General features: G+C 43.7%; 1 protein-coding gene across 3 annotated transcripts in view; it reads right to left on the bottom strand.

The window, feature by feature from the left end:
- LOC121545894 (signal transducer and activator of transcription 6-like) overlaps window positions 1–21,843 on the bottom strand; it is a 59,191-nt gene that overhangs the window by 8,276 nt on the left and 29,072 nt on the right. For all 3 annotated transcript variants that reach the window (XM_041856793.2, XM_045209428.1, XM_045209427.1), the window contains 12 exons: window positions 19,998–20,140; window positions 19,656–19,800; window positions 18,005–18,088; window positions 17,472–17,661; window positions 14,422–14,531; window positions 13,923–14,071; window positions 8,354–8,470; window positions 7,034–7,210; window positions 1,647–1,734; window positions 1,287–1,409; window positions 686–778; window positions 248–451 (listed from right to left, as the gene is read on the bottom strand). In XM_041856793.2, coding sequence (XP_041712727.2) covers window positions 248–451; window positions 686–778; window positions 1,287–1,409; window positions 1,647–1,734; window positions 7,034–7,210; window positions 8,354–8,470; window positions 13,923–14,071; window positions 14,422–14,531; window positions 17,472–17,661; window positions 18,005–18,088; window positions 19,656–19,800; window positions 19,998–20,128 — 1,611 coding nt within the window. In that variant the 5' untranslated portion in view covers window positions 20,129–20,140. The remainder of the gene's footprint in view (window positions 1–247; window positions 452–685; window positions 779–1,286; window positions 1,410–1,646; window positions 1,735–7,033; window positions 7,211–8,353; window positions 8,471–13,922; window positions 14,072–14,421; window positions 14,532–17,471; window positions 17,662–18,004; window positions 18,089–19,655; window positions 19,801–19,997; window positions 20,141–21,843) is intronic.

Raw genomic sequence — 21,843 nt, 5'->3', positions numbered from 1 at the left:
GTGGATTTCATACGTTTTGTATACTCTGTGTACAGTAGGCCTATAGCCTTCATACAGTGCCTTCGGAAAGTATTCAGACCAGTTGACTTTTTCCACATTTTGTTATTGTATTTTCCACGTATTGTATTTTCCACGTAGATTCCATGTCACAATACGCTGACAAATTACATTGAAACAACATTGATTTAACCAGTTTGTGCCCAGTGGGTAAAGACTGGTGTGTGTGTGTGTCTGTGCGTGTGTGTACCTTGTTGAACTGTGCCCAGGATACCAGCATGTTGCTGTAGTCTCCAGCGATGTCTGGCTTGTCAAAGATCTTTTGGGCCAGGAAGTGTTGGTTGTAGTTGTCTAGGCAACGCTGCGTTCCGACCTCCGACATGAACTTACTGTTCAGGGTCCTGCACATCTGCTTCCAGGGAACGCGTTCCGGAACCAAAAATGGAATCCTTTCCTGATGACGTCATAAGATTAGAGGTCAAATGTTGATGTTGTGAGAAAAGTGGGCAGACATACTGTTTAGTCTAGTGAAAATGTTAACTTGACTACTGTGTTGATAGTGGGTGTGATATGAGAGGGAAGAGAGTTGAGAGAGCGAGAGAGAGAGAGCGCAAGAGAGAGAGAGAGAGCGCGAGAGAGAGAGAGCGAGAGAGAGAGCGAGAGATGGCCAAATGCAGCAGGCACTCACTGGTTCAGAAAAGGCACAGTCCCAGATGATGGTTGCTAGGGCATTGTTATCCTGACTACCGTGAACTATCACCACCACTGGCACAGAGATCATCTACAAGCACACAGGAGATCAACACCATGTCAGTACAGCCATACTATTCACTGATAATCAAGACAAATGCTTACACTTTCCTTTCCATTGAGGATCTAAACTATGCTTGTACAGTGTGTCGTGAGATACTGTATATCTTGCAGTTCAAATTAATAACATTTTAGCCTGGGTGCCAGTCTGTTTCTGCTCTCTTGCCAACTCCTTATGGAATTGTCATGCCAATGACAGCAATGGTGTTGGCAAGAGCACAAACTGATCTGGGACCAGGTTAATAACACGTGTCACCCTGTCTGCATGTCTCAGACCTGCTGTGCTATAATACTGCTATTACCAAGACGTTAAGAGACAAAATATGTATTGCCAAGTTACCCAAAAGTGGTGTCATTCGAGCTTTGACATGTACCTGTACTTTTGATCTGTCTGTACAACTGTTATTGAATCTTGAATTGAATATTAACATTACAGAGGCCAAAGGGGTAAAGGGTTTAGAGGAAGAAGTACACCTGACCTGTATTCTGTAGGGAATGTCACAGCCAGTGATGCTGATCTCTGTGGTGAAGAAGAGAGCAAACTTCTCCTCTGTCACAGACTCCGACCCCTTTCTGTCTGCTCGCTTGATCTTCTTTATAGACTGGAGGAAACGACAGAACAAGATAGATCACTTTACAAAGACTTTTAATTAGAATTTCGTTTTGACATAATTATAAGAATTTGAATTTTTCTTACATTTCCTTATGACTTAGAGAAGGATTTATTTTTCAAATCTTCAAATCTGGTTGATTAAAAAACATCCAGGCACATATGACATTACAGGAAGCTACACAAGAAGTTTGACAGTGCATGGTAAAAGCAAGGCTGCAGTACATACCATATTCCTGAAGGTGGCACATGTACTCTTGCTGGAAGTGTTGTGTTCCAAAATGGCTGTGTTATTTATCAACTCTCCAACATTCTCACTGGAATCGACAGAACAAAAACACTTATTTAGACTCGAATATAACTTCTTAAAGGCCTACAGTAGTATGATGAGTGACATCAGTGTCTTTTGAAGATTATGACTAATTGGCCAACTATGCTCTCTGTACAACTATTGGCAGCCAGCAAGGAAGTTGCTCACAGAAATGTGTTAAGGGGCGGATCGACATTTACAGAATGGGTACCTGGAGGTAAATGGGGGAGGGTCATGCTTTTTAAATTTCAGTCAAGGGGAGGGTTTAGTATTTTTTTTTCAATCTAGACACGGGGAGGGTCATGTAATTTGTAATTGCTGAAATTTCAATATTTCTCAGTGTTTTAGAATTAGTTGCTTATATCGATGTGTGCCTGATGCCTCCCCTCATTTCTGATTCTCTTTTGGGCGCGCAATATCAAGTGCTCCTATAGGCTATTTAGTGTGGTCTCAATCAAATGATCCATAGCCTATAGGCTATGATGTCCATGCTAAGAGAAGCACAAAGCAAAGTTATATTTCTATGAAAATGTCCTTCCTTCCTGAGTCTTTTGCGCTGCTGGGATAGTGTAAATAAAACTAGGCTGCATTAAACACTGCAATGGATATTCCGACCCTGAGCCCCGGCCTGCTCTGCTGTTGCTGATCAAAATGTATTTTTTGTGCTGCCTAACCAATGCTGTGCTGTGTAGGCCTACAGTAGCAGTTCAGGAGAGTCAAAGAATTCTTCTGAAAATGATTTTTGATTAGGCCTAGTCCAGAACACGGACTAACCTATGTTCTGTTCAGTTTGAGAAGGAGAGCGTGAAGATGAGAAGGAGGACCGGAGGTCAACTTTGAGAGCTTGCTACTACTATAATTGATTTTAATAAAAACAATATGTTTCTTGTCCATTATGTATTTATCAGAGTGATTGACCTCACAATAAGCCAGATTCGAGTAACTTACATTGTGGTGCTGAAACTTGAAGCAGCAGCCGGGGTATAATCAATCGGAAATGGACAGCTCATTGTGTTGAAAGTAGGCAAATTCGAGTAGGCATAATTCATTTCAACAGTCTTCATTTTAATTAGACTTTACTTACAACAAGAGGGCTTTGTGTTGGACCCTATTTCTTCATATTTAAGAAATAAGAGGTAGGCCTACCTGTTTGACACACAAAATTAGGCTATAGGCTGCTATATCCATAAATTTGTCGACCAATTTCTCCACCCACCATGCACTCTTAAAAAGCCTACCTCTGTGTCAGTGAAGGGCTGTTAAGTTAAAGCCAGGACTTGAATTGAGGGGGTATGAGAAGGTATGCCATAAGCCTACTTTTTATTAAAGAAAATGACAAAAAGCACAGGCATTGTTAGCTTAAGATTCTGAAGAAAACTAAACGGATCCGATTATATAAAGTCCGTGATGCTTTATGCTAGAAACAAGGAAAGATGTGACTCCGATGCATATCATTGTTTAGTCTATTTGACATTCAGAGGCTGACCTACAACCTTTTATAGCTGAGGAGACAAAAAATGGACTTTGCTTGGGAAGTAAACTAATTCTGTCACTATCAATTGATTAAGCTATTTACTTTCTGTACAATAGAAGATGTTTAAACCCAGACAGCTTTTAGAGAAACACTTGGGACCCTCTCTTGTTACGTGAAGCCACAACCTTTTGGCCCTGTGCGCTAGTCCTGTGTAGCTCAGTTGGTAGAGCATGGTGTTTGCAACGCCAGGGTTGTGGGTTCGTTTCCCACGGGGGACCAGTATGAAAAAAAAATAATATGTATGAACTCACTACTGTATGTCACTCTGGATAAGAGCGTCTGCTAAATGACTAAAATGTAAAATGTTAAGCCATGGAAGAGGAGTAGCCAGCAGTTAAAGTTTACATTTTTCTGAGTTGGTAGGCCTACTCTGTCTGGGGTTAAAAGGTAGGCCTAACTTTTGAAAGTAACATGCTCAGATTCCTAATTACATCTCAGATTTAATTATTTGCAAACAGGGACAGTTTCGATGCAAACAAGACACATTGATTTGGCATTGGAGAAATATGATAAGATGAACACAGGCTTATCTCTCTGTCCATTCTTAGCCTGTAATTTTGGCCATTTGTGTGGTATAAAAAAATATGTAAAATGACATAGAATTGCAAGAAATTTTTATGAACTGCACTTTTTCTTGGACCTGCAAATACAATGATAAATTCATGCAACGCTTTTACTATAAAGGAGATATTTCCACCCATACTCTTGTCCACGGTGGTCTGTGAAGCCACAACCTTTTGGCCCTGTGCGCTATCAAAATGCCTGCGTTGCCATGTAATGCTTACAGGATGAAGAACAGTTTCTAAAACGGCATATCTAAGGCTCTGTCATGACTTCCGCCGAGGCTGCCTCCCCTCCTTGTTCGGGCAGGCTTCGGCGTTCGTCGTCACCGGCTTACTAGCCACTGCCGCTCCATATATCATCATTCCATTTGTCTTGTCTTGTCAATTACACACACCTGGTTCATATCCCCTCATTAGTCCATGTATAAGTGTTCCCTCTGCCCCCTTGTCCTTGTGGGTGATTGTTTTATGTGAGTTGAGTGTAGCTCGGTGGAGCTACTCGTACCTTGTATTGCCGGGGTAGATTATTCCCCTGTGCCTGTATTTTGTTGGAGCTACTCGTACCTTGTATTGCCGGGGTAGATTATTCCCCTGTGCCTGTATTTTGTTGGATCTACTCATACCTTGTATTGCCGGGGTAGATTATTCCCCTGTGCCTGTATTTTGTTGGAGCTACTCATACCTTGTATTGCCGGGGTAGATTATTCCCCTGTGCCTGTATTTTGTTGGAGCTACTCGTACCTTGTATTACCGGGGTAGATTATTCCCCTGTGCCTGTATTTTGTTGGAGCTACTCGTACCTTGTATTGCCGGGGTAGATTATTCCCCTGTGCCTGTATTTTGTTGGAGCTACTCGTACCTTGTATTGCCGGGGTAGATTATTCCCCTTTGCCTGTATTTTGTTGTCGCTATCTAGTGCAACTGTGTACGACGGAATAAACTCTGTATTCAGTGATTTACCCTCCTGCGCCTGACTCCTTCTAATCACATTAATCACAGGCTCTGGTCTGTCCAAGAAGTCAGGGTAAACATTTACATTTTACATTTACGTCATTTAGCAGACGCTCTTATCCAGAGCGACTTACATTATTTATTTTTTTCATAACGGTAGACATGTTCTCTGCTATCCACTTTGTTTTAATCATTATTTTGGGTATATGGGACGGTCATTTGTTTTCTTTTAAGCATTCCGGGAGGGTTTAGGTCAAATATATTTTGCTGAAGGGAGGGCCATCCATTTTCATTCCAGAGCGGTCAGATTTTCTTTATTTTTTTCCCTTATTATAAATAACGTTCACTCTCTGAGAGAAGACTCTTCTTTGGCCATCTTGTCATGGGTTTACAATATTTTCTAGGGCAACGTCTTGAGTATGCTAGTTTGTATGCATTTTATCTAAGTGACTGTGTGGGCTAAGTGTAAACAAGTAATAGAGGAAGCCAAATGCTAGCAGTCATATGTAAACAAAGAAATAGACAATCTTAAATTAGTTTGAGGAAGTTCATTTAACTTCCTCAATCCAAAATCTCCCACTGGTGGAAAAATGATGTAGACTACAAAAGGACATTTGGCAGGAGCTTTAACAGACCAATTCACCTCTATAGCTTTTCTCTACCTTCTGATCACAAACCATGTCATGGCATTCCTGGGTCTGGGATAACAATGCTTCATGTCTCATACAGTGGGTATTATAAGTATTCACCCCCCACCCCTTGAATTTTTCCCACATTTTGTTGCGTTACAAAGTGTTATTGAAATAGATTTAGTTGTGATTTTTTTGGTCATTGATCTCCACAAAATACTCCATAATGTCAAAGTAAAAAGCAAATTCTAATATTTCTTCCAATTAACACAAATTACATAACAAAAATATAGTCGTTGCATAGCCTAAATTTCACACAGGAGTAAAATTTGGCTTAACAAATCACATAATAAGTTGCGTAGACTCACTCTGTGTGAAATAATAGGGGTTGACATGATTTTTGAATGACTAACTCTTCCTCTGTCCTCCATACATACAACATCTGTAAGGTCCCTCAGAAAAGAAGAATACAACTATACAGAATAAAAATATTCCAAAACATGCATACTGTTTGCAACAAGGCACTAAAGTAATACTGCAACAAACAAAAAAACACGGCAGAGGAATACATTTTTGGGCCTAAATGTAAAGCCTTACGTTTGGGGCAAATCCAACATAACACATCACTGAGTAACTCCCTCCTTATTTTCCAGCATGGTGATGGCTGCATCTGCTTGACATCTGCAAAGACTGGGGAGTTTTTCAGGATAAAAAGAAATGGGATGGAGCTAAGCACAGGCAAAATCCTAGAGGAAAACCTGCTTCAGTCTGCTTTAAGCCAGACACTGGGAGAGGAATTCACCTTTCAGCAGGAAAATAACTTACAACACAAGGCCAAATCTACATTGGACTTGCTTACCAAGAAGACAGTGAATGTTCCTGAGTGGTCACGTTACAGTTATGACTTCAATCTGCTTGAAAATCTAAGGAAGACTTGAAAATTGCTGTCTAGCCATGATCCCCAACACACTGACAGAGCTTGAAGAATTTTGAAAAGAAGAATGGGCAAATATTGCACAATCCAGGTGTGTAAAGCTCTTAGAGACTTACCCGAGACTCACAGCTGTAATCGCTGCCAAAGGTGTTTCTAACCTGTATTGACTTAGGGGGTGAATACTTATTTAATCAAGGTATATATTGTGTTTTATTTTTCCTCCACTTTGATTATGTTGTGTAGATCATGGACAAAAAGGTAGCTTTGCGGTTAAAAGTGTTGGGCCAGTAACCAAAAGTTTGCTGGTTCGAATCCCAGAGCCGACTAGGTGAAAAATGTGCCCTTGAGCAAGGCACTTAACCCTAATTGCTCCTGTAAGTCGCTTTGGATAAGACCGTTTGCTAAATGACTCCAATGTAAAAAATGACATTTTAATCCCACTTTGTAACACAATAAAATGTGAAGAAATCCAGGGGGGTGAATACTTATGATACCCACTGTAGTTCAGCAAGACAGTAGCGATGCTAACTTAACCATCCACCACAGTGTTTTTCAACATCCTGTTCGCTGATGGAAGCAGTCCTCAACCTCACAGGAGGAAGGACCATAACGTGCTGGTCCCGACACAAAAAAGACTGTAGCTTGCCTGTCCCTGGTACAAAAAAGGTTGAGAAGCAATCCGCTACATCACTGACCTGGGTACACAGCCCAGCTGTCCGAGGTTCCTAGCCTGGGCCTCAGTGATGATCTGGGCCTTGAGGAGGACTGGTTTCCCGGGTGCCACTTTCTCCCCCAGCAGGTAGCGCACCGTGGTGGAGAACTTAGACTGGGTCTTAATCACCTGGGGAGGCTGCTTGTCTACCATCAGGGAGCTGCAACCATAGAAATAGAATTTGTAGTATGATCAATGGGTCTGTGATGTGTGGACTGGTAGCCATAATGACCCCACCAGAGAGCTGCAACAGGACAGCACAGGAGAGGAAACATGACTTAGTAAAATGAGTCAATAGTATGCTGGTATGTGCGCACTACTAAAGGTTTCTATAGGAATGGGGTGCTTGTCTGGGGAAACATTGTCAATTCTGAGCATTTCCTGAAAAAGGAAAATAACACCCAAACATGATGACTAGCAACAACAATATGACTCAGGCATAACACTTGGTGGTAGAAAGGCCCTCCCACTGCACAAATTGGTTGAATCAACGTTGTTTTCATGTAATTTCAACAAAAAATATATGTGATGACGTTGAATAAACATGGAAAACTGATTGGATTTGCAAAAAGTCATCAACGTAAAGGAATTTTGTGAATGTTTTTTTTTTTTACCCAACTTTTAACCTAAACATCTTTTAAATATTTGTTGATTGCACATAGAATTCACGTTAGTTGACAACTCAATCAAATGTAAATCAAATCAAAACTAGATGTTGAACTGACATCTGTGTCCAGTGGGCTGGCTGACTGGCAGGTCATAAAGGACAACGTTAGTCAATGACCTAAGTGGGTTCCCAGTAGTTTAGTTTTCAAACTGAAGACATTTCAGTGAAGGCAAATGTGTTTTCTAATACATAATACCACTACATTAACGAATTAGATCACTATCAAACATATCAAGAAAACACAAAGCTGTATTTGAATAAGCCTACAGATTGTGTTGAAAGCACAGTCAATGAGGGATAACTTCAGTGTCATTGACTGAGATAAGCTTTTATTGTCTGTTTCCACAGAAATTTGATTTGCATCTTTAAAACTCCTTACAGGACATATAATTTCTCATGGACAGACTACGTAAACATAAATGGTATCAAATAATACACGATTTTAGTTCTGGGTTAACCGAGATTACAGGACAATACAAAATACAAAACATATAGAGGACAGGGGACTTTTTAGGGGACTATGCAAGTGATTAAGAACATAGAACTAACAGCATTCCCTATATAGTGCACTACATTTTTAACCAGTCTTATTGCCCTGGTCATAAGTAGCACACTGTTATAGGTGACACAACCGACCTCTGGATTAGAGTTTGCAGCAGACGTCCCAGTTTCTCTTGCAGCTCTGGGATTGGCTCCCCGGCCAGCATCACTTCCTGTCTCAACTTCCCGTTCACCCCCAAGAGTTGTTCACACCTCGAAGAGGAAGAGAGAGGGTGTTAAATTAAATCAGAGAGAAGGGGGAGGGAGATAGATAGGGGGGAGGTAGAGAGAGAGTAGGGAAATAGACAGAGGGATGGGGGAGGGAGGGAGAGCGAGCGAGAGGTGGGGGGTAGGTGAGGGAGAGAGAGAGAGAGAGAAATGGCAGAAGGTCACAAAGCAATATCACACTTCAAATCATACATCTGCAAACATAAACAAATGTTTGTGTGTGTCATAACTGATTAGACAAACCAGTCATTCACAGAGGATTAACCTTTACAGACAGTTTGCATAAAAAGGCTCTAATTTTCAAACACAACACACGTGGATTGAACATTTGCTTAACCAATCGGAAACTTGAGAGTCTTCATTTGTATAGGTGTTTACCCATAGGCTTTAGCTTTTTAATAGTTATTTGCCTAGATAAGTTGTTTTACAGTGGGGGAAAAAAGTATTTAGTCAGCCACCAATTGTGCAAGTTCTCCCACTTAAAAAGATGAGAGAGGCCTGTAGTTTTCATCATAGGTACACGTCAACTATGACAGACAAATTGAGAAAAAAAAATCCAGAAAATCACATTGTAGGATTTTTTATGAATTTATTTGCAAATTATGGTGGAAAATAAGTATTTGGTCACCTACAAACAAGCAACATTTCTGGCTCTCACAGACCTGTAACTTCTTCTTTAAGAGGCTCCTCTGTCCTCCACTCGTTACCTGTATTAATGGCACCTGTTTGAACTTGTTATCAGTATAAAAGACACCTGTCCACAACCTCAAACAGTCACACTCCAAACTCCACTATGGCCAAGACCAAAGAGCTGTCAAAGGACACCAGAAACAAAATTGTAGACCTGCACCAGGCTGGGAAGACTGAATCTGCAATAGGTAAGCAGCTTGGTTTGAAGAAATCAACTGTGGGAGCAATTATTAGGAAATGGAAGACATACAAGACCACTGATAATCTCCCTTGATCTGGGGCTCCACGCAAGATCTCACCCCGTGGGGTCAAAATGATCACAAGAACGGTGAGCAAAAATCCCAGAACCACACGGGGGGACCTAGTGAATGACCTGCAGAGAGCTGGGACCAAAGTAACAAAGCCTACCATCAGTAACACACTACGCCGCCAGGGACTCAAATCCTGCAGTGCAAGACGTGTCCCCCTGCTTAAGCCAGTACATGTCCAGGCCTGTCTGAAGTTTGCTAGAGTGCATTTGGATGATCCAGAAGAGGATTGGGAGAATGTCATATGGTCAGATGAAACCAAAATATAACTTTTTGGTAAAAAAAACTCGTCGTGTTTGGAGGACAAAGAATGCTGAGTTGCATCCAAAGAACACCATACCTACTGTGAAGCATGGGGGTGGAAACATCATGCTTTGGGGCTGTTTTTCTGCAAAGGGACCAGGATGACTGATCCGTGTAAAGGAAAGAATGAATGGGGCCATGTATCGTGAGATTTTGAGTGAAAACCTCCTTCCATCAGCAAGAGCATTGAAGATGAAACGTGGCTGGGTCTTTCAGCATGACAATGATCCCAAACACACCACCCGGGCAACGAAGGAGTGGCTTCGTAAGAAGTATTTCAAGGTCCTGGAGTGGCCTAGCCAGTCTCCAGATCTCAACCCCATAGAAAATCTTTGGAGGGAGTTGAAAGTCCGTGTTGCCCAGCGACAGCCCCAAAACATCACTGCTCTAGAGGAGATCTGCATGGATGAATGGGCCAAAATACCAGCAACAGTGTGTGAAAACCTTGTGAAGACTTACAGAAAACGTTTGACCTGTGTCATTGCCAACAAAGGGTATATAACAAAGTATTGAGAAACTTTTGTTATTGACCAAATACTTATTTTCCACCATAATTTGCAAATAAATTCATTAAAAATCCTACAATGTGATTTTCTGGATTTTTTTTCCTCATTTTGTCTGTCATAGTTGACGTGTACCTATGATGAAAATTACAGGCCTCTCTCATCTTTTTAAGTGGGAGAACTTGCACAATTGGTGGCTGACTAAATACTTTTTTCCCCCACTGTATATGGATGGATGCAGTCAGGTATGCGTGCGCATGGAGGTATGTGCAGGTGGGCATGTGTCTGCGCGTATGTACATGGGCTCAGTATGCTTGAGGGTATCATAGCTTCTCAGGTGTCTGAACATCTTTGTGGTATGGGTGACTGTTTACAGGTAGCCTATGTGAGTAGATCTCTATGTTTATGAAGGGATGCTGTTGTTATGCATATTTGACTCAGGTCTCTGCTCTCTACCCCCGCATTGATGTTGACTGTGATATGTCATTGTAATATCTTTCCTGCTAAAATAAATATATGAATACATTTAAAACATACTTTTTTATTTTCTCTGCTGCTACAGGCCTCGCCTGTCACACCCTGGCTCTGGGACTCTATATGTTGAGCCAGGGTGTGTTCATTCTATGTGTTCTGTTTCTTTGTTTGGGTGTTCTAGGTTGTCTGTTTCTATGTTTGCCTGTGTGACTCCCAATCAGAGGCAACGAGTGTCAGCTGTCGGCTGGTTGTCTCTGATTGGGAGCCATATTTAAACTGTATGTTTTCCCTTGGGTGTTGTGGGTTTTTGTTCCGTGTTCGGTCATTGTCACCGTGGACTTCACGAGTCGTGTTTTGTTTTGTTTGGTATACTTTAACTATTAAAGTCATGTTTGTTTCTCACGCTGCGCCTTGGTCTACTCATTACTACGACGATCGTGACAGAAAAACCCACCATACCAGGACCAAGCAGCGTGTCCAGGAACACACGCAGGAGGTGACTCTTGTGGATGTCCTCCTCGGTTGGGGGCAGATTACTGAGGAGGAGGCCGTCCGGTACCGGAAGGCGATAAAGGGGGAGACCCAGGCAGGAGAGGAGCAGCGGCGCCAAACGGGTCAACGTCGGACAGGCGAGAGGCAACCCCAAGAAATTTTTAGGGGGGGGCACACGGCATGGGCGACTGGGCAGCAGGAGGCTGCCACAGGGCGAAATGGGAGACGAGGAGAGAAGGCCACCGGGTTACGGGAGCCATTGGCGAGAGGAGGGAAGGAAGTTGTAGAGGCACGGCGAGAGGTACTGAGGTGTATTGCCAGTCCGGTCCGGCCCGTTCCTGATCCCCGTTTAAGGCCAGTGGTGTGTGTTCCCAGTACGGTCCGGCCTGTCCCTGCTCCACGCACCAAGCCTACGGTGTGCGTCGACAGCCCAGCCCGGCCTGTCCCTGCTCCACGCACCAAGCCTACGGTGTGCGTCGACAGCCCAGCCCGGCCTGTCCCTGCTCCACGCACCAAACCTACGGTGTGCGTCGCCAGCCCAGCCCGGCCTGTCCCTGCTCCACGCACCAAGCCTACGGTGTGCGTCGCCAGCCCAGCCCGGCCTGTTCCTGCTCCACGCACCAAGCCTACGGTGTGCGTCGACAGCCCAGCCCGGCCTGTCCCTGCTCCACGCACCAAACCTACGGTGTGCGTCGCCAGCCCAGCCCGGCCTGTTCCTGCTCCACGCACCAAGCCTACGGTGTGCGTCGCCAGCCCTGCCCGGCCTGTCCCTGCTCCACGCACCAAGCCTACGGTGTGCGTCGCCAGCCCTGTCCGGCCTGTCCCTGCTCCACGCACCAAGCCTACGGTGTGCGTCGTCAGCCCAGCCCGGCCTGTCCCTGCTCCACGCACCAAGCCTACGGGGTGCGTCGCCAGCCCGGCCCGGCCTGTCCCTGCTCCACGCACCAAGTCTACGGTGCGCGTCGCCAGCCCGGTCCGGCCTGTTCCTGCCACTCGCACCAAGTCTACGGTGCGCGTCGCCAGCCCGGCCCGGCTCGTTCCTGCCACTCGCACCAAGCCAGGGGTGCGAGTCGTCAGTCCGGCACAACCCGTGCCTGGGTCATCGGTGCCAGATCAGGTACCGCTTTATTGCTCCCCAACGGAGCTGAAGCTAGCCGCTCCTGCTACGTCCAGGTCAGCTCCATCCAGCGGAGCCAGACTGGACCAGGGGCGCTATGGGGGGTTCATTGGAGGGTGGTGGTCAAGGCCGGAGGCAGAACCGCCGCCGAGGAGGTATGCCCGCCCAGCCCTCCCCTGTTTTGCTTTAGTTGAGGCGCGGTCGCAGTCCGCGCCTTTAGGGGGGGGTACTGTCACACCCTGGCTCTGGGACTCTATATGTTGAGCCAGGGTGTGTTCATTCTATGTGTTCTGTTTCTTTGTTTGGGTGTTCTAGGTTGTCTGTTTCTATGTTTGCCTGTGTGACTCCCAATCAGAGGCAACGAGTGTCAGCTGTCGGCTGGTTGTCTCTGATTGGGAGCCATATTTAAACTGTATGTTTTCCCTTGGGTGTTGTGGGTTTTTGTTCCGTGTTCGGTCATTGTCACCGTGGACTTCACGAGTCGTGTTTTGTTTTGTTTAGAAACTTTAACTAATTAAAGTCATGTTTGTTTCTCACGCTGCGCCTTGGTCTACTCATTACTACGACGATCGTGACATCGCCCTGTCTGCAGAGGGCTGAGGTTATTGCCAAAACCAATTACGCACGCATGCACACACACACACAAAGTACTTAAGTAAAAATATTTAAAGTACTACTTAAAGAGCCACTGAACACGTCAATTGGCACGTGTGTTTTTCTGTTGCTCATTAGAAAAACAAGATTTCAGTCTTGGAGGTGTGTTTCCTGACCGATTCCAAGTTTGGTTAATAATGTTTATGCCACATGAGACACTGTAGACGTGGAAGCCTATTTCACTTTATCATAATCCCCAGAATGACTCTAAGATAACTCAAGAAATCTGCAATAAATTGATGTTTTTAACGAGGATGTTTTAGTTGCCCAATTTTACATCCAACTAAGGTGTTTGGTGCAGTATTTCTCAAGAAAAAATGCACGACGTGTTGTCTTATGTAAACAAAGTCGGAGCTGCTTGGTAGGTCTGTCTCACTGTCTATGCTATTGGATAGAGAGCAATCACTGCAGCTGTTCACCCCATGTTTGTGGCCAAATGGACATTGTCAAATCAAATCAAAACCCAACCTTAGATTTACCCGTTGTGACGCATGAATGTTCCAATCTCCGCTTTAGACGAGACAGTTTATGACCAAAATGATGCTATTTACACTCTGTAGTCCATTTTGACACTAGAATAACAGTTTCTGACTCATATTGATGCCACATCGTTTTCAAAGGGATTCATTGCTTTTTAAAGGCAGTCGCTCTTTAAGTATTTTATTTGGGGTATCTGTACATTACTTTACTAGTTTGTGTTTTTGACAACTTTTACTTTTATTTAACTACATTCCTAAAGATAATATGTACTTTTTACTCCATATATTTTCCCTGACACATTTTCACTTTTACTCAAATCATTTTCTATTAAGGTATCTTTACTTTTACTCAGGTATGACATTTTGTACTTTGTCCACCACTGCACACACATACACACACGCACGCACAGGCCTCACCATGTCTGCAGAGGGCTGAGGTTGTCATCGAAGGGGTGTCCGATAGTAGCTTGATGCTGTTCCCACCTCCAGGCTTTGATCCTGTTGATCAGACGAGACTGACACTTCTCCAGACTAGACACTGCCTCCTGGAGCAGCTGAACACGCTTCTGCAAACACACACGCACGCACACACGCACAGTTTAGCTTATAGAGAGAGAGTTATGCAGAGAAAGGCGAACACAGTTTTCAGTACAGGGAAACTCCGGCCTTATGGAGGCAAACAGTTCATACAGGGAGAGACAAACAAACATAGTTTAGATGGCCGTCCGGTCATAGAGAGCCAATTAGAGTACAGGTATAGCAGGATCATGTTCAGAAGGGCACACCGTAGCAACATTTTTGCAACAGAAATCTGTGTTCTAATTGGACAACTTCAGGTATAGTCTCTCATGACAGACGTAACAATAGCAGGCTCACACGTGAGAACAACAATTGTGTGTGTTACGTAATAGCTTACCTTGGCTATGACTTGGCCATTGTACTCATGCTGTTTGATGTTATTCTGGAGTTTGGTGACTTCTGACATGCTGGAGTCCATCCCATTGGTATGGGTCTGCTGGATAGTGCCTGTCACCCAATTAAATACAATATAATACATGAAGGTTGTATCTTTATTGGGCCTGCAAAGGCTGCGTTTACACATGCAGCCAAATTTGGATATTAATACTAATAGGTCTTTTGACCAACCACATCAGATATTTTCACATCAGCTCGTTTTCAGAGCTAATCTGATTGGTCAAAAGACCAATTAGTGAAAAGAATATCAGAATTGGGCTGGCTGTGTAAACGCAGCCAAAGTAGCCTTGTCCGAGCCAGAATGGCCCATAGGCCAGGAGCCTATCTCCTGTTTCTATAGCGTGAGGCAGCTGTACAAGTCAGGGGAGAACGACTGCCCCCTCTCACTGAAGCCAAGGAAGTTCAAGGACGACCGTGGTACTGCAGGCATTGTTAGCAGAAAACAGGATCCCCATTATAGTGAATGGAAAAATGACTATCTTCGTGGTCAATCTTAGTGTAAAAAATAAATAAAAAATCGAAGACAATCATGGTACCAATAACTGCTTCTAACACACCAGATGTATGTAAAATCGCACACAGAAGAAGTTATAAGGATAATTTAGTTGCTAACGGCAGCCTGCAGTACCCCGGTCGGCCTTCAAATTGAGTTACTCAATCAGAGGGGGCAGCACTAAGCTAACCTGCAACTTCACTTCCTGGAGTAGCTCAACTGCGCATGTTATGTCTCCATGAGACGCCATCTTAACCTACTTCATTTGGCTTAAATGCGCTATTGAGTCTTCACACAGGAATGAATGGTGTCACGTGATCGATGGCGTTGTCCAATCATATATACATGTGACTGATTGAACCATGTTTGGCTGTGAAAGCCATCATTTCCATTGTGGAAGACCAGTTCATGTGAACTGACTTAATCTTGACACCATAGGGATTACAAATAAACTCTGCTACATCAAGCTGCCTCTAGCATTGAATTGGAATAGAATCTGGCTTGCAGTTGGCGTTCCAATTCATCCCAAAGGTGTTCGATGGGGTTGAGGTCAGGGCTCTGTGCAGGACAGTCAAGTTCTTCCACACCAATCTCGACAAACCATTTCTGTATGGACCTCGCTTTGTGCACCAGGGCATTGTCATGCTGAAACAGGAAAGGGCCTTCCTCAAACTGTTGCCACAAAGTTGGAAGCACAGAATTGTCTAGAATGTCATTTTATGCTGTAGCGTTAAGATTTCCCTTCAGTGGATCTAAGGGGCCTAGCCCGAACCATGAAAAACAGACCCAGACCATTATTCCTCCTCCACCAAACTTTACAGTTGGCGATATGCATTCGGGCAGGTAACGTTCTCCTGGCATCCGCCAAACCCAGATTCGTCCGTCGGACTGTCAGGTGGTGAAATGTGATTAATCACTCCAGAGAACGCGTTTCCACTGCTCCAGAGTCCAATGGTGGCGAGCTTTACACCACTCCAGCCGATACTTGGCATTGCGCATGGTGATCTTCGGCTTGTGTGCGGCTGCTCGGCCATGGAAACCCATTTCATGAAGATCCCGACGAACAGTTCTTGTGCTGATGTTTCCACTTCACAATAACAGCACTTACAGTTGACCGGGGCAGCTGTAGCAGGGCAGACATTTTACAAACTATCTTGTAGGAAAGATGGCATCCTATGATGGTGCCACGTTGAAAGTTACTGAGCTCTTCAGTACAGGCCATTCTACTGCCAATGTTTGTCTATGGAGATTGCATGGCTGTGTGCTCGAATTTATACACCTGGCAGCAACAGGAGTGACTGAAATAGCCGAATCCACAAATTTGAAGGGGTGTCCACATACTTTAGGCAAGTGTAGTTGACAAACTAGTCTGAGCATGAGTAATAATCCATACAATAAATGTAGGTTGTGTCCCAAATGGCAATAACCTATTCCCTATACATAGTGCACAACTTTTTAACAGAGCCTATGGGCCCTGGTCAAAAGTAGTGCACTATATAAGGAATAGGGTGCCATATGGGCCAATTTGCCAATTTGTCTGAACATTTAACCCAGATCAAAGAAGTCTGTTGTGTTAAATTCTGTAGCTCCCTTCCAGATTTGTTAGGTTCCAACTGGCTCAACTGGTAAGTATGCCGCTAGCAACGACAAGGCTGTGGGCTCAATTCCCACAGGAATTACAAACACAAAAAATTTATGGACTCAATATACAATATATATAATATAAATATATACAGTCTTTTTGGATAAAAGTGTCTGCTGAGTGGCATATAGGGACGAATCCTGACCTCCACTAAAGTCACATTTTACGTCACATCCCATAAAAGTCCATGCATGACTAAGGGGGAAATCTTACTTAAAGATATGCTCCGGAACTTTAGCAACAAGTATTTTTAAAACTTGGGCTGGATGTGTCAATGTGTAGTTCATACATGCATAATCTATGAGCAGAATTACTGTTTTACCTCAATTAGCCACAAAATCCCTAGTTTTAAAGCGACTATTTACTAGAAGCTGTGCGGTGCCATTTTCCCTACATTTTCCCCCACGTGGACCAGCCCACAAGCAATTCGAGTTCCAGCCAATGAGATTCAGCCCCTCGCCATTTGACAGCTAGCAAGATGCACAATAAAGTGGTGCACATATCTGCACATAATGTATGCCCGCATAACTAAGTCGATTTGGATAAAAATGTCTGCTAAATGGTATATATTATTATATTATATGTGCCATAGCATGCCATTTTCGGCGACCACTTTTGGCTCTTGAGCGCTACTTCCAGAACTACTTGCTAAAAAGTATACAAAAGTAACAGATCATCTCTTTAACCCCAGCCATCTCTCGCCCCGGAATGGATTCATAGTTCTGCCTCTCCCATAGCTATTCACTACGCAAATGCTCAGCTCGAATTAGCATTACGGCTAATTAAGACATGTTTTGCTATGGGGAAATGCTAACGGTTCCCTGTCTTAATAATACGTGTTTTTGGTATTTCTCACCCTGAATGGACTCATAGTTCTGCCTCTCCCAGTTGAGCTCCTCCTGCAGCTGGTGGATCTGCTGTCTGCAGTCCTGGATCTCCAGCACCTTGAGCACCAGCATGTCCACATCTCTGGTGGTGTGGGCTACAGCCATGGAATCCTGGGCTGGGGGTTGAGAGATGTGGGCTAGGGCCGGGATCTGGGTAGACTAAGGAGGGGGAAGACAAAGTATTAGAGGTTCGTCTCTGGTGGTGGTGGCAGGGGCCATGGGTTCCTGGGCTGGGTTGGGGCCAGGGGGAAGTGGAGTGAGGGGATCTGGGTAGACTATGGAGGAGGGGGGCGGACTGGTATTACCTATTATGCCCACATATTAAACATTCAAATGTTTTAAAAGTCAAATAGTCCATTTTGTTTTTACACACAGCTTTCTTATCATATTAACAATCAAAAACATATATTGTGTTGGAAGTGAGCTTCTGTGGTTTCTGTGGCCCTCCTATGTGCCACAAGACTGTGTTGGTACGCTGAGCTAAAGGCTCTGTTACACTTACCGCCTGACTGAGCAGCTCTCTCTCCTTCCTCAGGACATCTCTGACTGTGAGCACCAGCTGGAGAGGCTGGGAACGGAACATACTCTGGAAGACAGGCAGAGTTCCCATCAACCACCAGACCACATCCACATAGTCAGGTCAGTTGATTCAATTAAAGATGACAATATTACTGAGGACAACATGTTCCCTCTGAGTACTGAGAACTGTTAGCTTGGTCCCAGATCTGTTTGTGCTATCTTGCTAACTCCATGTGTGACAATTCCATAAGGAGTTGGCATGAGAGCAGAAACAGACTGGCACCCAGGCTACTGAACTGTATGTTTTAAAACCTGTATTTTCTGTTTCTCTGTTGCAATGTATTTACAGTAAATAATGGTGAGTAGGCCATGTGTATGGCACTGAGTGGGCCACTTCAGTACATTAGTGTGTGTGTGTGCATGCGTGCGTATTTGAACAGAATGTCCTGACAAGATAGGAAAACAAGAACAATTCTGAAAAGTCAGGACATTTTGCATGTCCTGAAAAGTAAAAATGCTATTTTATGTTTAAGGGTTAAGTTTAGGGTTAAATGCCCACACCAGTAGAAACCCACTGTTTCGAGCTGAAAGACGATGGCCAGAGCTTTCCCATGATGTTGCACAACAATTTAAGTCAACAAGTCATCGTTTTAGTCAAAGTATGATACACACTGAGTGTACAAAACATTAGGGACACCTGCTCTTTCCATGACATAGACATTGACTGACCAGGTGAATCCAGGTGAAAGCTGTGATCCCTTATTAATGTCACTTGCTAAACCCACTTCAATCAATGTAGATGAAGGGGAGGAGACAGGTTAAAGAAGGATTTTTAAGCCTTGAGACAATTGAGATATGGATTGGGGGGTGGGGGGGGTTGTCATTCAAGGTTAGGGTTAGGTCAATGCATAAAGAATGTCACTCAAGAGCATGAATATCCAGACACAAAAGGCTTTATTTGACCTTTTTCCATTTCAACAGAGCTGAACTATCTCCCACTATGGGCCCCTCTATCTCTCCTTTGTCCTTGCTCTTGGCCTCTTACTTGACCCATTCTTGCAAACAGCAACTCAGAGAGAGGTGACCTCTTTTATGCATGCATAAGGACTGATTGCTGATTGAACAATTGTGCAAAGAAGGTTCACATTCATGGGAGTCATTTGTATCAGCTGTGACCAATTTTCTTTTTTTTAAATGATTTACTCAACTGAGTTTTGCGTCTTTTGTAGAGTTGTGTTAACTGTTTAGCAAAAATGTGCTTAGCATTTGCATTGTGTGTGAAAGCAATGAGAAATACGGTTGTGCTCATTAGGTTATGATGGAGATCAAGTGGACCCCAGTTTCAATAAAAGTGTCTTAGCAATCGAGAAAAACTGTAAATACTTGGATGGCTCACAACTTCCTGCTGCTAAATCAAGATAAGACTGAGGTTCTTATTGTTGGACAGAAAGAGAATCTGCTGCACATTTTAATTCACTGGCAATAAAGATAAAACACCAGGTAAAAGATGTTGGGGTTTGAGTAAGAGTTAGGGAAAATTGGATTTTACTCCCCAAAAAGTCCTGACAAGTGTGTGTGTGTGCTTGGTGGAGAGGATAAGTGTGTGTGTGTGTGCGTGTGTGTATCTATTGTACCATGTTCCTGGAGATGTGCTGCAGCCTCATCTTTTCCACCACGTTGGGGTTCTGCCCGGCCAGACTCTGTAGGCAGGATATGATCTGATCCAGTAGGGTCAGAGCCTGGGGCTTCTGGTCTACCTTCTCTGGCTCAAAGTCCTCCCTAGAGAGAGAGAGAGAGTATGAGAGGGAGCGAGAGAGAGAGAGAGAGAGAGAGAGCGAGAGAGAGAGAGCGAGCGAGAGAGAGCAAGAGATTAGGGTGCATTTGTCCCCTTTTCCACTTTTATTTGTGCAAATTCAGACTGTATGTGTGCTTTATGTGTGCGTGCATGCATTCTTGCATGCGTTTTTGTGTCATACCATCTCTGCTCCTCGATCCAGTTGGCCAGGTAGCACCTGACGTCCATGGGAAAGGAGGGGGAGTAGAGCTCGTTGAGGGTCTGTGTGGCCAGATAGGGAATCAGCTGTTTCATCTGCGTCCACTGTGCCATGGTGAAGCAGATCTGGAAAAGACAGGAATAAAGGACATTGAATGATGTAATATATCCATAAACATACAGGCTGAATCACAAATAGCACACTATTCCCTATATAGTGCATAATTATTTTACCAGACCCTCAATTCAATCAAACCCACATTGGTGTAGTAACACAGGAAATCACAGTTGGTTTCAGTTAATGTGTCAGCTAATGTAGCTTTGATTAAATACCATCCTAAACAAAAGGTAATAGGGAATACTTGAGATAAATATGTGAATATAAATCCATCATAAAGAGGTCATTTCTTTACAGCAGATTGACAGGAGGTCAATGTTAGGTCCATGCGTCATACATTTACATTTACATTTTAGTCATTTAGCAGACGCTCTTATCCAGAGCGACTTACAGTTAGTGAGTGCATACATTCTTTTATTTTTTTCATACTGGCCCCCCGTGGGAATCAAACCCACAACCCTGGCGTTGCAAACACCATGCTCTACCAACTGAGCTACATCCCTGCCGGCCATTCCCTCCCCTACCCTGGACGACGCTGGGCCAATTGTGCGCCGCCCCATGGGTCTATACAAACACCAAAACACCAGAGGGGTATACTACGAAGCAGCATCAGGATCGAGGATGTGGCCATTTTTTTAAAAGATAAGCTTGAAATGGGCATGGTCTAATTGATTTAATGAACAAAAATACATATCTAAGTTTAGCTATAGTTATTTATTGTCAATTGGAGCACAAAAAATATTGTTGCTTATCAAAGTTAGCTGGCTAACTCTTTGATTCTGCTTTGTAGTATACCCCTCAGAACAGTCAATAGGCCACTGTGTATACAGTCACTTCCAGACATGTAAATTATCATCCTAACTCAGTAATAAAATAACATAAGTCCCCAACAGGACAGGACAGGGTCTGAGACAAATCGTTGTTTTTATCATGTCCATCTAGTGTTATTTTAATAACGCAATGCCATCACCTCTAAACAGATTAAAGCAACAAAAACATTGCTATGAGAACTACAGAAGAAATACAGTGTAAATGTAAGACTTGCCGAGCAGACAATACATGGCAGTTTGCCAAGTAGGATATACAGTACAGAACAAGACAGGACAGTTGTGAGACTGATCCCAATCTATTTTGTTCTGAGTGTTCTAAATCTGGAGCACGGGAGGAGAGGATAGCACAAGACATGCAGACAATAAATGTCTGTGTGCAAAGTGAGGATATAGAGAGGGCCAAGTCCCCAACAAGACAATAGAATGACTGACCCCCAATCTATCTTGTTCTGGGTGTTCTGAAATCTGTTTTTGGAAGGACAGGAGAGGCTAGCACTTCCTGTGTTGTTTTTATCTTTGGCCCACACGTGTAGCAGCTATACTAGAGCCAAGAGATGACAATACAGAAACGACGGTATTGTGTTTCAGTGTTGTTTCACATAGCTGAATATTGTCACAACTTAATACACCTAGCCTATAGCTTAATACATTCATCTGTAAAACAAAAAGTAAAGAGTAAAAGTAAAGTGTGGTATTACTGTGTAACATGGGGTGAAAAGCACCAATACTGTATCTGATACTGTCACGGATTCCGCCGAGGCTGCTCCTCCTCCTTGTTCGGGCAGGCTTCGGCGTTCGTCGTCCCCGGAGTACTAGCTACTACCGTTTGATGTTTTCGATGTTTGTTTTGTCATGTCTAGTTAGTGCACCTGTTTCGTATT

The sequence above is a fragment of the Coregonus clupeaformis genome, chromosome 30, assembly GCF_020615455.1.
Source record: "Coregonus clupeaformis isolate EN_2021a chromosome 30, ASM2061545v1, whole genome shotgun sequence".
Taxonomy (NCBI): domain Eukaryota; kingdom Metazoa; phylum Chordata; class Actinopteri; order Salmoniformes; family Salmonidae; genus Coregonus; species Coregonus clupeaformis.
Note: the sequence above shows the minus strand (reverse complement) of the source record. Positions and strands in the feature narration are given on the sequence as shown.